A 15,277-nucleotide genomic window follows, 5' to 3' on the forward strand; every position below is an offset into this window, starting at 1 on the left:
AAGGTGTAGTAATTTAAAAGAGTACTGATGATTTGGTCAAGAACCGACTAATACAAGGATTTATACACCACTGGTTATGAGACTATCAGACAGTGGATGATGGTAAAGTTTAAAAAGTTTGCTCAAGGTCAACTATTACGACATAAATGCCATAAATGAGGATAATCCAATGGCCTGCACTTTCATGAGGGCCTCAGTGAGCTCAATTAACAGGCAGTCTGATGCCCAAAGTAAGGATGACTTAGATGTCTACATCCTGACAGTCACCTGTTGTGCTTTACAAAGTGAGGAAACACAGCTCCTGAGTCTGTGAGGCTGACTAGGGGGTATAGTGTGCGGCTGTGAGGTGCCGGCCTAAGGGTTCACAGGGCTCAGGTCGGCCGCTGCCTGGTAGCTACCACACAGGTGCTTGCAGGCTGGATTCGGCTGGCTAGAGCCCGCCTTATCCTGAGCTGCGTGCCTTTTCTTACTTTGTAGGCAGAGGAAGGAAAGCACATTGAGCTGGAGGCTAGACTAACTCAAAGGGCTGAGAGTGCTAAGCCTATCTCCAAATCAATTCCACCTGGGTTATTAACATTAACTCTTTGCAACCCAACAGCACATCTGCAGAACAGTAATCAAAGTCATCTTGCCCTACTTTTACTTGTCACTCCACGGGCGGCCCACATTTCACTCTTGCTCCTGTGGAAATACGTACTTGGTTTCCATTCTAACTGGACAAAGGATTCCTTTACGTATGAAAACCTGTTCTTCCCTCCCCAGCCCCCATCTCCATGGGATCAATCACTTACCATCCAAAATTTCTGGCCTAACAGCAGGCGGTAATTGTACTTTCTGAAGTACAGGGGGATGGGGACCCAGAAATGATCATCTTGAAGGCAGCATTAAAATTTAATCTAAAAACTGCTGGAAAAGACTTAGGACCATGTGGTATACTGTACAGGCCTCAGAATTTGACAGGTTGGTTTGTATTCCAGTCATTTAACAAATAACAAACATTGGGCCGTTCTAGGCATTGTTCTAGGCATTGGAGTTACAGCCCGAAACAAGACAGGAGTCACATTCTAGGAGTGCAAGACAAGTACCCAAGGTAAAGTCAGTGAGTAAAAAGTACTCTCTGGGAAATAAGAGGGATGGGACAGTGGTTGGGAATGTGGGGATACTTTGAACTTGGAGGTCAAAGGTCTCCCTGGGTAACATCTGAACTGACATCTGATTGAATGCCAAGGACGAGGCTGCCACAGGAACATCCGGGTGTACAGTTTCCTAGGCAGACAGAAGAGCACACGCAAAGGCCCTGAGGCAGCAGCACGTCTGGCAAGCTGGAGATACCTAAGTAAGGCCCAAGCAGCTGAAGCACAATGAATGAAGCTGTGATTCTTGGTGGATGGGGTCAGGGACACCAGCAGGCCCAGATCACATGAACCTTGCACACGGCTGGAGAGAGTTTAAGCTCCTACCACTGTTGCAAATAAAACCTCAGACAAATTACTTAATCTCTCAGAGCCTCAGTTTCCTTATCCCTCAACATGGGATGAGAACACTTCACTGGGTTTGTTAAAGCGCAGTGCTTAATGTAAAATGTGCTATATTTAAAACATATAACCAAGAAGGACCTACTGTATAAGGCAGGGAACTCTGCTCAATACTCTGTAATCACCTAAATGGGAAAAGAATTTGAAAAAGAATTGATACGTGTATAGGGATAACTGAATCACTTTGCTGTACACCTGAAACTAACACAACATTGTTAATCAACTAGACTCCAAAATAAGATAGAAATTTAAAAAATAATGTGCAATGCTTAAAACAGTAGACACTACTCAGTAGATGCTTAGTGAATTAATGTGCCAAAAATCCATACATGCTTTTACAAATTTGATTATATTTGGACACGCACCTGATCTTCAATTCTCCAATTTTCTTACACATATGCAGTAAGACCGAAAAAAATTTTTGTAACAAAAATGGTCTCAGCACTAGCTCTAACCATTTTTTTTTTGCTCATTGCTGGGAAAATGCTTGGAGGTCTTGGTAAAGAAGGAAACAGGCTTAGAAGGGTAGAGAGGAGAGGAGGCAGAATCAGAACACGGCGACTGGACTCCAGGACAGCTCATGTTCCTTCTAAGGATAAGCCAGGCCCGGAGAAGCAATTATCCAACGTTTTCAGTCTCCTGTCACCCAGCATCCCAGGGCATGCACAGGACAGAAGCGCACGTGCGCGTGTGTCCCTTCCCTGCCCCAAAACACATCCTGCTGGCTTAGAGGGATACTGTTATTTAAAAACAGATGCCTCTTTGGAAACTCACACATTTTAAGTCCTGTAAATTGCACATGCTGGGTAAAGTAATTACACTTTTGTAGCACTTCCCCTCCCAGCACAAAGGAAATTCTGCCACTTCTATAAAAAGATAACACTTTCTGTGCTGTCCCTTCTCTGGAGGCCAAAACTATCTATCCTATAAGTGGCCATAAGAGAAAAAAAGTTCACAAAACAGGATCCTGGGGATTCGAGGGGGAAAAAAATGTTTTATCTCTAGGATTTCTTAGAATAATGTTGGCCTTCTGCCAGCATATCTACCTGATGACATAAGAATTTAGGAAGCGCAGAGAAAGGAACGTCATTTTTTTAAAAAACTCACGAGAAGTAAAGGCTAACTGAAAGTAGAAATTAGTCTCTAACTTCTTTTCATGGGTTGGTGAGATGTACCTCAACTGTGAGACTCCTAGGTTTCTCTGTACCTTTGCAAAATCCTAGGGGCTGACATGATTGAGCTAGGCTGCTTTGGCATTCCCTCAGCGTTTTAAATTTGTGTAACAATACTGTATTACAGCCTGGAATTTGGAACCGTCTTCCTGGTGTGATTGGCATTTATTACTGCCATTTCTGGTTTTTTCCTCCAGTATTCTACATAATGTGCATTATAATGGTTGTAGCAGGGTTAAAACCTATGAGAAATACAAACGCAATTAAATTCCTGGACCGTTTTTCTTTATTCACGAGTTGACACTTAGCTGTGAGCAGAAAAAGTAGCTAACTTTTAGGAAAGCACGAAATGAATAAATTGAAAATATGACCCACGGAAGAGATGACTTTGGGCTCTAGCCAAAGGCTCTTTCTAACTCCCCCCACCCCCATAAAATGAAAAAAAGAACAAAGCAACTCAGGCAAAGTTTTTCTTATAAAAATACTCAAGCCTCTCCGGGCCTTCCATCTTTACCTCCCAAACCCATCTACAAATTTTATGTCCCTTCTAGGTACAGGGCTGGGAAAAGAAAAGTTTGTAAGAGCCTGAGAATTAACTGCAAATTTTAGAGGAAAACAATTTGCAAAGACTGTTGATGAAAGAAAAAAAAAATAGTATATGAAATACACTATATATACCCAGTTTTTTAAGCTCCCCCGAATTGGGCTTTCAAATGGTTAAATGTCCTGAACACTATTATAACTAGACAGATATATGCAATACATTATGTTCCTGAATTAAAAGAGTGCTTTAAAAAATTTGCTTCAATTTTTCCTGAGAATTTCCAGTTCTCCACACCCCCTTTTTCTTTTTAAACACAGCTTCAAATTTTAAGTAAACTGTCCATCTTTTGTTGCCTACCCTCACAAGGTTTCCTAGGAGCAGGGGTCCCACGCCCTCTCTAATTTTCTGGGCACTCAGTTCACAGTATACGGCTTTTCGATTGCTAGCTATATCATCTTCAATTGTTCTGAAAGACCTCTCCTCCGCACTTCAAACCCAACCCTCTCGGTTGCCTCTTTCCCTTCCAGGTATTTTCTGCTTCTACAAATACAACCACCATTTAGCTAGTCATCCAAAAGAGAAACCCAAGAGGCTCCACGGATGCAACTCCTAGGCTTCTCTCCTGGTCATCTGACAGTTACTGCAGCCCCTGAACACCTCTCCCGCCCGGCTCAGTCACCACCGCCAGCCACTGCCTAATTTTGAGACCAGGACTCCTGCAGTGTTATAGCCTCCAAATCCACTGCATCCCCTTTGCCACAGGAACATCTCAGAACGCCAAGACCCCGCTGCACAGAAGCCCAGCTGCCATCACAGGAAGTCTTTCCTGGTCCCTGGCATGGAAGGAGAGCTCCTCTATCCTTCCCCCCACAATGCCTCCCTCCCCCTCATATCCTGATCTCCCTCCCCCCTCATATCCTGATTTCCCTTCCTCTCCCGCTTGTTTTCCCTTTTAAGCCTCTGTCTTCATTGAAGGTCGATCCCTTTGACTAGACAATCTTTCCCCTCCTGTCTCAACCCTTCTTCAACTGGAAAACAAATCTCAACTATCACCTCTTTTTTTAAAGCTTTCTTTGATGTATATAGCTCCGTCACCCTCTCCTTCTGTTGCTGACTGGTTCCCAACTCAAACTACCGCCTCACTTAATTCAACACAGTGCTTTACTGTACCTGTTTACACAGGGCCATCGCCACTAAACCTGGGCGCAACTTGAAGTAAGAGGTTTGTCCCAGATCTTGGGCCCCCCAGAATCTGAACGTGAAGGCCCCAGTCACTCAGCCTCTCAGTGCCTCAGTCACCTCCCCATATAAGGAGGGTCCTCATCGCTGCAATACCTACATCAGCTCATTGAGAGGATGCGTCACGTGATACATATAAAGTGCTTGGCCAGGACTTGACACAATACTCAGAAGTTAACAATTCTTACCTGAGTGAGCAGCTAAAAAGATGTCTGAAAATGTCCCAGGATCAAGTATTTCAGTATTTTCTTTTTCCGGCGCTCAGCAAAGACGACTAGGCAACAAACTAGGCAATTCTGTTCTGATAAGCTCCGCCGTCGAGCACTCCTCGCTCGCTCCAACACAGAGTGCACTGAAGTGGTTTGCAATACCCTCCCCGTACACTTAAAGATAGGGACGTGGGTTCAAGGAATCATACCCAAGTCATCCCCATGGACAGATAAGCTCATCCCCCATGACGCCCTCATATCAACATAGCATCAATTTAAAGACCTGGTCCCTGCTGGCCTCAAGCCCAGAGAGCCAGGCCACCACTTTTGCCCCAGCTATTACTAAGGTTCATTCTCTTCATTCCTTCCTACATTTTTTCTTTGACCAAAGCAAGCACTGTTCAAGAGGAACATTTGCATTCCCCTTCCCCTACCCCCAAGGCAGACACTAAGGTGCCACATGAAACTGAACACAAACATTCCAAAGTGGCCATCACACAGGGCAGCCTCGTTTGGGAATGCTGTTCTAGCACCACTGAACCAGAGCTTCCAGAAGCCCCTGTCCGAAAGGTCAAAATGAATCCCACAGCAGAAACCAAATTCTAAGAGTGAAAACCCAACTGCACCTCGAAATGAGCGGGCCCACGTTGGCAGTGGCTGTTGGATGAACCAAGCACACTGGCCTGTGGGCGCAGATGGAGGCTGCAGGTGACAGGTGGGGAGGTCATTTCCCAGAGGATCCATCCATCCATAACCGGCTCTAAATGCCACATTAAGGAAGTGGCTGCTTTGTGACAGCTTACCTATTCAAGGTCGTCACCACCATCCCCACCAGTAAGGATATTTCATATGCTTATAAAGAATTATACGTGCATACATGTGTAAGTGTGTGGTACTTACCTTGTGCTGGGGTACCAACTTTGGGTAGGTGTTGGGGATTGGAAACACTGTGATAAGACAGCATAGATCTTAAAGGAAAAAAAAAAGCCCAAAAATGAAATGTAATGATCCAGGAGTTAAACGGAGATAACATATGTATCTCCTGGAAATCTGAGGAAAAGCCTCTCTTTGGGATAGGGCAATTCAGGTGATGAGATCTTGCAAAATGTAGTCTGAAACTTGACTTTTGCCTGGAAAGCAGTTCAAGCTAGACCAAGAGGGAAAGGGTGGTTGAAACAAATGGTGTGCAGAGTATGTACGGAGGTACCTTAGGAGGAAGCTTGAGTGTCATATTTGGACTTCACTGAGTGTTGAAGGAGCTGGGGTACCAGAGGACCCAGCAGTGTGTGTTAGAATGGATTGAGAAAGCACGTTAGAACAAGGAGAGCAGCTGAAGATCACTAGGAAGAGACAGGATAAGGAAATGAGATTAAACATTATGAGGAAAGGCTGTGAGGATCAGAGGCCTGATTCCCCAGGCCAGGCTTGGCAGCAAAATGAAATGTGACCAACCCAATGGTTTTGTGACACCTACAGATATTTCAAGGGAATTTATTGAAATCTAAGAGAAAAGACATAAAATTGCTTCTGTTCCTATGTTCATTATAGAAAATTTAGAAAACACAGAAAAGCACCAGAAAGTAAATAAATATGATCTGTGATCCACCAGATAGTTTTTTTTAATTAATATTTGGTTTTTAAAATTGGCATCACATAATATAAAACTTTTATTTTTGCTCTTTTCACTTTATGTCATGAGAATTAACCCCTCAATTAAAACGTAGAAGCTGGAAAAGAAAGTCAGATTCTCTCCTACAGCATTCAGAGGGAGCAATACCTAGACCTTGACTCCAGATTTCTAGCCTCCAAAACTGAGAATAGATTTCTGTTGTTTTAAGCCTCCAAAAAAAAATTTACACGCACGCACGCACACACGTACGTTCTTTAAAAATGTGGCTTTTAATGGCTACCTAATATTCTCTTTGAGGAATTACACCATGATTTACTTAGCAATTTCGCTGTTAGGCACAGTCTCTGTGAATTTTCCCTATCATAAATAACTCTGAGCATCATCCTTTAAATAAATCTTTGTGCATGATTATTTCCTTAGGGTAAATTTCTAAAAATAAAAGCGCGGAATCAAAGGGCTTGAAATTTTCACATACAGTGCCAAGTCCTTCCGAAAGCCGCCGTGATTCACATGCCCATCGCAGTGCACAAGAATTCCCACTTCACTGCCCCATCACAAACGTCCTAGGCTTCGGTCCTCAAATAAGAGCATCCAATCTATCTATCCAACAAACAAATGCCGTTAGAAACAGATGACAAGTGAGCATAAGGGTTTATCAGGGAAATTTTAAAACCACTACTGGAAAAATAACTCCGAAACGCATATGCCATATCGGCAGTGGTCTTGCAACATCATTTTACCGTGAAGTCACCACATTTTCATCCAAAACACTGTCACCAAATCCTATTTATGATTGAAATATAAGTTTATTGCATTTGATTTGATCTGGAGTAACAGACTCCAAACTTGGTTAAACTGTACAAACCCATTTCGTCTTTTCCCCAGGTCATAATGTAGATTAATCTTATTGCTCAATGAAAACCCACTGTTGCCACATCAAACTACCACGGTACCCCTTCTCTGTGATAATTACATAAGAAACAACTTCTTCACGACCCCAATATTTGGGCAAAATTACTAAGTACTTTAAAAGGCGGAATGCGAGGTAAAAGATTTGTATTAACTTCTGAAGACCTGACTCTGTGTGATTTCTGCCCAACAGCTGACAAACATCTTTTTGATCAATAGTCCAACTAGGCCAGGTTTTTCTGTTTTAGTTTTAAGTACAAGAATGTTCAAAGCAATTTAAGGAGAAATTACTCTAATACCAGTGCTTCAACATAATAAAACACCTTTCAGCAATGATTTGTAATCAGCCTGAAAAGTACCCAATGACACAGATAACATAAAAGTAAAAATCAGACCAGATTACTGTTTATCTGATTTCCATTTTGAAAATTCAGTGACCAAAAATATTTTCTATCTACTACTAGAACGTCTCAATATACGAAACTTAAATGATAAGACAAATAATTATGTCTGTTACTTATATATTTATTAACTTTAGTAAAGTCGGTCAAGTGAGAACGGCCAAGTGTTTTAAGAGAATACCATCTAGTCCAAAATTAGAGGCAAATTCTAGGAATTATTTTATTAATTGTAAAGTTATGTAAGAAATTATCTACCGCCCTATACATACATATACAGAAGCCTTGTAAATCTCAGATCCCGGGGAGATTTTGACAACTGGTTTTTCTTTACAGGGACAACTTACATAGGAACACATATGTATAGAATACTAGAAGTCAGAAAACCAGATGTATTCTTACAGTTGGCTAGCCAAATCTTAAAATTATTTTACCTCAAAGTTTTAAATACTACCCAGAGCAGAAGACTACTTCCTGCCCAAGTTCTCAAAAACTTTCAACCCTAAAAAGCTGCAAAAATTCTCCTAAGTCCTAGACTGTTCCTTCTATTCAATTGGAACCAAAGTAAGTGTTTCAAACATCACTGTTTCAGAGTGAGCTTTAGAAGCTCTCGATCAGGGCTGAAATGTACTGGAAAATAAAAGGAACTCACTTTTTTAAAAAGTAGAAAAAAAACCCTGGATTTTATAAAGTGATAAAGTCTAAATTACCCTGATTATCTATGAAACTATTTTCTCTTAATAATGAGTGGACTCACTCTTCCTCATCAGCTCAATGGCTATCAGAAACTACAACAAAACACATTTTTCCTCTCTTGTCATCACGTGTATATACATTGTATATGTGTGTGTTCTGTTTACTGGAATCCTTGGCCACGGCTTTTAAATGTGTTTGAGAACAAATTGCTGATCCCTGGGTGGGCAGGGAAAGGGTCCAGGGCGGTGGTTTTGTATATTGCTGAGCACATTAATGGGACTCACCAAATACCATATTTATTTTACTTGTGGCTTTCAGGGTTAGGAAAGAGAGGTTAGGAGTTTTTCAAAAACAAAACATAAACCCCAAACAGGGAATTAGGGCAAAATTACCTAGATCATTCAGGCCAACTTACTTTCTTTTCCTGAATTTTTAACATTATAAAACTTCTCTCTTCATGGTGTATCTGTTTTGTCTGTTCCACCTCTTGTACAACTTGGGTTCTGAAATCTTTTAAACTGTCCCCTTATTTTTAAAATAACAAGTATCTTGCTAAAACTGATACTTTCTAGAGCCACATGCCATTCCCACTGGTTAAGAGGCAGTGATTGTTACTGGGATCATCTGATTCTATCATACTAGTACCCAAGCCTCACACATTAAGACGCCCACGATCAGGGCAGACAACATGCCAGTGCTGTCGGCAGTTAAGCTGTATGGGTCTAGCAGAAAAATGTGACTTTTCTCTACCTAATTTTGTCAAGTAGGTTATGGTTTGGGGTCACTCAAACAAAAAAAATCTTTGGTTTAACCTGATTAACTTTCCAAGTTCTCAATCAGGTGAAGAGAGAAAGACAGTCTCATGTAATATATTCTTACCCTTAGAAGTCAACAGATCGCCAATCTAAGAGACACAGAAAGGTTTCTGAAGCCATTATTATCTTGGTATGTTAGCTGAATTAGTTAAACACAGCAACTCCTTAAAAAAGCAAACTTATTTTTAAAATTTTATCTCAGTGGTAGGGAAAACAAATAGCAAAGCAGCAGGTAAGTTTCAAGAAAAAAGCGAAACATGCAATTCAAGGCTCCATCTCTTTGAAAAAGAAGGAATGTCAGTAGTACTCCACTTGTAGTTAAAAAACAACTAGCATGTAAGCAACGCTTTCCAAAATAACAGTTTAATAAAGGCAATTTTCTCAGGTGAGAAGGCAAATTTCTGGCTCACAGCAATTCACCTGGGGTTCACGGCAATTCACCTGGGGCTCACAGCAATTCACCTGGGTTGCACTACCTTACAACCATGTTAAGAGTAAAATCTTGTGTTTATTTTGCATTGTTTTGCAGGGGCTTAGGGCTCCCCTCCGTCTTCCCCATTTAAACAGTTCCTATCTTACCAGTGCACAAAGTGCTGAGGGCTTGTATGTTTTAGTTAAATCCTCCGCAACCTTCGGTTTCACTATCAGACTTTTAGTTTACACACAACACAGTATCGCCATAATAATCTCAACATCCTAATCGCTTTAGAATCAGTTTACCTTTCGGTTAACCTCATACATCAGCATGCAATACCTGTAAAAACGCTTTTACCGAGACTGCATACTTCCTTGCATCTAAACATAAAGTTCCTTTTAGAATGTTTAAAGTCGGTTTCGTGGGCTTCTTAAAAAGTAGGCGGAAAGTATTGTTTACTGGGCTCCAGATAATGTACCTGCAGGAACTGAGCCATTTAACAGGATATTACAAATATCCCAAGTACAAAATTCTGAAATGTTTGTTCACGAGTTCCCCCCACGTTTATCGAATTTTGTTTCCACCAAAAGAACGCTCTGCAGCCGTTAACATATTTACGGTTGTTACGGACGCACCACATGAAATTGACGCTCAGACGTCAAAGTCCTACTAAAATAGCCTGGATCGTCACTTGGTGAACTGCAAAGTTTGAAACTCTTGTATTCAACTTCTGCTCCCCACAACCGCAAAGCCCCTAAACTTACAAAACCTAATCATCCAGGTTCGGGGTCTTTGACTCATCAGAGAAGAATGCGGCTGAAGAGTTATCTATTAATCCAAAATGCCTCAGCTGAGAAGATATTTCACCAAGAACTTTCACATTGAAAGGGAGGGGGCAGGGAACCGAAGGTGTCTTTTAACGAGAAACGTTACCCGATTTTCTTCCTTAAGCCACACAAACACACCCCACAACTTGCAGCCCCAGACGCAGAGCTAAGTGCTGACCCTCCCGGTCCCAATCATCTGAGGTCACCCAGGAGTCAGCTCTCGATTCCGCTTTTAAAATCCGGGGCAAACAAAGCTGAGCATTATACTTACAAAGGTCTCAGCAAAGTCCTCAAAGTTACGCAATTTTAGGCACGCAGACGCTCGTGGACCCCACAAAAACACACTCTCCGATGATACAGCCTCCCGGGGCCACAGTTTGGGGCGGTGTCTCGGGGCCAGGACGATTCCCAAACCCTCGACCGCGGCGCTCCCTCCCCGGCGCAGCCCGGCGCCCCGGGACCCGCGCCCCGCCGGCCGGCCGCCCGCACTTTGCAGAAAGCCAGCGGCCGCCGTCCCAGGTCGTACCCGCCACCGCACCGAGCCACTCCGTACCTCTTCCTCCTGAAGGTTGGCCTCGTTCGGCGTGTTCTCCTTCTCGGCTTTGCTGCCGTTGTTCATCTTCCCGGTCCTCCCTCGCCGGGCAGGGCTGGGGCGCGGGGCTGGGCGAGGGCGCGCTCGCCCACTTTTCCCTTCCCCGGGCGCTGCGGGGGCTGGAGCCGGGGCAGCGGCGGCTCGGCTCGGCTCGGGCTCGGGCTCCCGCGGCGCGGCGAGACAGCGGCGGCGGGCGACTCAGGAAGTGCGAGGGAGAGACGGGGCAGGGCGAGGCGCCGGCGGACCGAGAAGGGGACGGAGACAATCGGGACCCGAGAGGGAGACCTGGAGAGGGCGGGCGGGCGCGAGGGGAGGAAGGAAGAAAGGATGGGGCGAGGACGCGCGTCCCAGGAGTGAGCCCAGAGAGTTGGGGATGTGGCCGAGTAGGGGCCGGGGGCGGCCGCTGCCCGAGCGTAGCAGCTGCTGGAGGGAGGGGGCGAGGGGTACCCGGAGAGGAGCAGGAGAAGGAGGTGCGGGGCAGCGGGGCGCGGCTGGGACCCGGAGAGCCGCTGAGTGCGCGCTCCTGGCTGGCTCTGGGAAGTACGGGCTCCAAGCAGCTCCCCTTCTCTCGCCTGCCTCCCTCTCTCCCTCCCTCCCCTCTCTCCTCCCTCACCTCCTCCTCCTCTCTCCGCCCTCCCTGGACGTGGGCTGCCGGCTGGAGCCGGGAGGAACGGGACGCGGGACGGCAAGCCCCCCGCGGGAGGAGGGGCTGCGCCGAGGGCGGCTGCCCTGCGGCCGGATGGCGCGCGCCTGGGAGGGGCGGCGGGCGGCGGGCGGAAGCGGCGGACCCCAGCCCCCGACGCCGCGGTAGGTCGGAGGGCGAGGGCCGAGGAGGGGGGAGGGAAGAAGGTCAGGTCCTACCGCTTGCACGGTCCCTGGGGGTCGCCGGGCGTTTCGCGCAGCTCGGAGAGGGGCTTCGGGGAGGCAGGCCCTGCCCGCGCGAGGACCTGGAAGTGTGATGTGCTACTTTTGTTTGCTTGCTCTTCACGAGGGATTCGCACCCCAATCCCTACCCCTCCTTTTCAGTACCGGCCTAGACCTATTTCTTCCCTTCCTAGTCGGCAGCTTAAAATGACAGGACGCGAGAACTCGAGTGACATCCGGGGGCAGCCCGCTCCGGGCCGGCGTTTTCAGGGCGCAGCTTCAAACCCACCTCCGACGCCGGGCCCTCGGAAACCTCTCCAGCGTCTCCGAACCCGCCGCCCCTGTTCAGACCCCTCTACAGCCCTTTTCAGACTGTCCTAGAATTATTTGTTTACCTGGCTGCTTCTCTTTACTCTTTTGGGAGATCCTTTTTGGAAGACGAGACCGGGCCCTGTTTATCTTTTGAATCCCATGGCTATTTGAGTACGCTATCTGGTATACAGTAGGCGCTCAATAAATAGTTGTTGGCTGAGGGAATATTTCTCACTGCCAGACGAACTGGAGGCCAAGACAGATGATATTCAGAGGGTCAAAGCCGCTGAAAGAAGGGAGACTCAGCGTTCTGGGACGTCAGCACACTATGCTTGTTTACGCACCAACCTCGGAAGGAAGAACTGCCTGTTTCTGTTTCCTCCTCTGAAATGGAAGTAGTTCTATTTATCTACCAGGAGTTTGCTATTAGAGGAAATTATAGGTTGATAGATAAAACTATAGCACCTGGCACCCATTCGAACCCAGTTAAGTCTACCATACCTGGGAGCTGACATGATTAATTTCCACTTTCCCTGAGCCAAAGAGAACTTTTAGAATATTGTATCATTTAAGCTTTAAAACTTAGTGACTGCTACAAACACATAATTTAAAACTCCAAACATCGGTAGATTTCTCCCTCACTTCTCACTCCCAGGAATTCTCTCTCACAGCACGCTGTTCCCTTCCAGCATGGCGACAATCACAACTTCTAATTATTATTTGTTTGCTTCACTGTTTGTCTCCGCCCCCAACCCCCCCCATCTCCTCCCCCACTAGACATTCTTGACCCCAGACTGGTTTAAGTGCTCCTGGGAATGGGATGGGGGTGGCGGCGGAGTTGAAGATAAGGCTTCTGCTTTTAGGGAATTGAAAGTGGTGCTGTGGAGACAAGATACCCCAAACAACTCCGCGGCAACGTCACCGCTGATCCTGGTTCAGATGGTAAAAGGCAAAGAAAATATTTGCTTTAAGAGCATTTTGAAGAGGAAAAAAAAAAACAGTACTGATACTTGGATTTACATATTGGATTTTTCTGGTGTTGGGGGGCGTCTGGAGATTTTGATAAAGAGATTATGTTGCTGTCATATTGTCATTTCTCTCTACGGGGGAAAACAAATGTCCCCCGGATGAAAATAAACCAAGAGTCTGTTTGAAATTGCAACTGAAGTTCAGAAGAGGCAAGGGTACAGTTATTCTTCCTTCAGTTATATAAGGAACCACGAGGGGGCGATGTCTTTCTGAGCAACGGCCGAGTGGTGGTCTTGGGCCCCTGTGCTGACCAATAATGCCGGCACTTTGCCCTCCTTGGCCATTCTTGCCTGTTCCTGAATACACTCCACAGAAAGGCATTGTCTTCGTGGAGCCTGGCCGAGGACCAAGAAAAATAACAATTGACCTAGTCCTTGATAGTCCCCGTCAGACTCCACTTACAAGTAGGTGGATGTTGGGTGGTCCTAGTGTGCTTGGAGAACCTCCCCTACCCCCATCCAAGGAAATGTGGCTTAATCTCAAGCAGAGAACCTGATTCCTTTGTCTTGAAGCCAAGTTGGCACCTTGTCCATTGTTAAAAGTCAAAACCCTCTGGAATAAAAAATGAGAATAAGTTCCATGAGAGGATCCTTGTCTGGCTTGTTTATTCTTGTGTTCCTAACACATAGTAGGCACTCAATAATTATTTTTGAATGAATGAACACATTCTCATCAGGTATTGATTCTAGGGCTTGAATGATATGAACAGATCCTTCCAAGACCTTGCAGAAGGGACTGAATTAGCCGAGGTGTCTCAGCATGGAGAGCACCACAAAGGCACTAGGCAGATATCATGGAAGTGGACTTCAGTCGTTATTTTGCTGCGGGAGACCCTAGATAGAGAGCTTGTGCAGAATGGGACAACTGATGAGATTTCAAAAAGTAAAAAATAAAATCACACCACTCAGCACAGGGGCCCAAGACCACCACTCAGCCAATCAACTGACAGACACATCAGGCAATTTACAATAAAGCAGGGAAATCTATACCATATAGTCAATGGTGAGTGTGAAATTCAGCATATTTTCAGAAAACACCCTGGGGATGGGGTAATATACCAGGAAAAGAGGGACTCCTATTTTGCCCTTTCTACAAAGAATGGTTTAGATTTATTTGGAAGAACAATCGAGTTAAGTTGCCAGCAAAACTCAATGAAAATCTATAAATAGACTGGGTATTTATACAACTTTGTGAGTGAGGCAAGAGTTGGGGGAAGGGATGTACATTCATTCAGGATATAAATGATCTTTATGACCTGTTTACTACTTCAAAAAAAGAGAGTTTCAACATGAGATCTCCTGGGTAGCAATAGTTTCTAGACATACTAAGACAACAAAGGGATTTTATATCCTAGAAAAACAGGGCTAATGACCAAGAAACACCTGCTTTTCCCCCTGCCCACCACTTTACTTCATTGCTTCTGGCCTGGAAGGTTGCTTGCTAGATTGATAGGGACATATTCTATGCACCTGTAGTTTTCATTCCTCATTTCTGTTTCTCTAGCAGTGTTCATTTTGAAGTTTGCTTTAAGAAATCCAAACCTATAATTATGTCTTAAGTGTTCGTCTCTGGGAATTGCAGGCGTTAAAGGTCTATTCTGAGGCAATGTGCATGGCATGGCCTTTGTCATTCTGTTAGCACCGTGGCAGAAAGCTGCAGTATCTAGCACATGTGTTGTGATTTTCTGTTAACTCTTCTATATCCTCTGCTGGACCAAAAATGTTTTTGAAGCCAGAGGCTGTGTTTGATTAGTTTTTGTCATTCTTAACACATCTCTCTCCCTCACCCCTGCCCCCACCCACCTCCAGGCCATCACCACCTTCCCCTGATTTTATCTATTAATTTTTAATTGTGGCTAAGCACACACACAACATTGTATTTACCCTCTTAATCACTTTTAAGTGTATGGTTTAGTGGTGTGAAGTATATTCACATTGTTGTGCAACATCCTGATTTTTACCTCCTAAAATAGCTCTGAGATTCAATCACTTCCCTCCAACATTTATGGAAGCCCATGCAGCCATGTGGAGAGGCCCACTGGAAGAGAATTAGGTCCCCAGCTTACAGCGGAGCTCTCAGCAGACAGCTGTG

General features: G+C 44.9%; 2 protein-coding genes across 6 annotated transcripts in view; one reads left to right on the forward strand and one right to left on the reverse strand.

Annotated features, from left to right (window-relative positions):
• RBPMS (RNA binding protein, mRNA processing factor) overlaps window positions 1-11,575 on the reverse strand; it is a 185,963-nt gene extending 174,388 nt beyond the window's left edge. For 2 of the 5 annotated variants that reach the window (XM_060136660.1, XM_060136659.1), the window contains exon 1: window positions 10,943-11,569. In XM_060136660.1, the coding sequence (XP_059992643.1) occupies window positions 10,943-11,008 (66 nt within the window). In that variant the 5' untranslated portion in view covers window positions 11,009-11,569. Of the gene's footprint in view, window positions 1-10,942 lie in introns of all 5 variants that reach the window. The other 3 variants (XM_060136662.1, XM_060136661.1, XM_060136657.1) reach the window with 3 other exon arrangements.
• LOC132512769 (uncharacterized) lies at window positions 11,347-13,769 on the forward strand. Its single transcript, XM_060136663.1, has 2 exons — window positions 11,347-11,788; window positions 12,040-13,769. Exons 1-2 carry the CDS (start codon window positions 11,355-11,357, stop codon window positions 12,224-12,226), a joined length of 621 nt encoding a protein of 206 aa, XP_059992646.1. The 5' UTR covers window positions 11,347-11,354; the 3' UTR covers window positions 12,227-13,769.
• Window positions 13,770-15,277: the final 1,508 nt, after the last annotated feature.

This window comes from Lagenorhynchus albirostris, chromosome 21, assembly GCF_949774975.1.
Source record: "Lagenorhynchus albirostris chromosome 21, mLagAlb1.1, whole genome shotgun sequence".
Taxonomy (NCBI): Eukaryota; Metazoa; Chordata; class Mammalia; order Artiodactyla; family Delphinidae; genus Lagenorhynchus; species Lagenorhynchus albirostris.

Coding starts and splice junctions, on each gene's coding strand:
- LOC132512769 (XM_060136663.1), top strand. CDS start 11,355: ATGTGGCCGAGTAGGGGCCGGGGGCGGCCGCTGCCCGAGCGTAGCAGC. Junction 11,789..12,039: donor CCCCAGCCCCCGACGCCGCG/GTAGGTCGGAGG, acceptor TTCCCTTCCTAG/TCGGCAGCTTAAAATGACAG.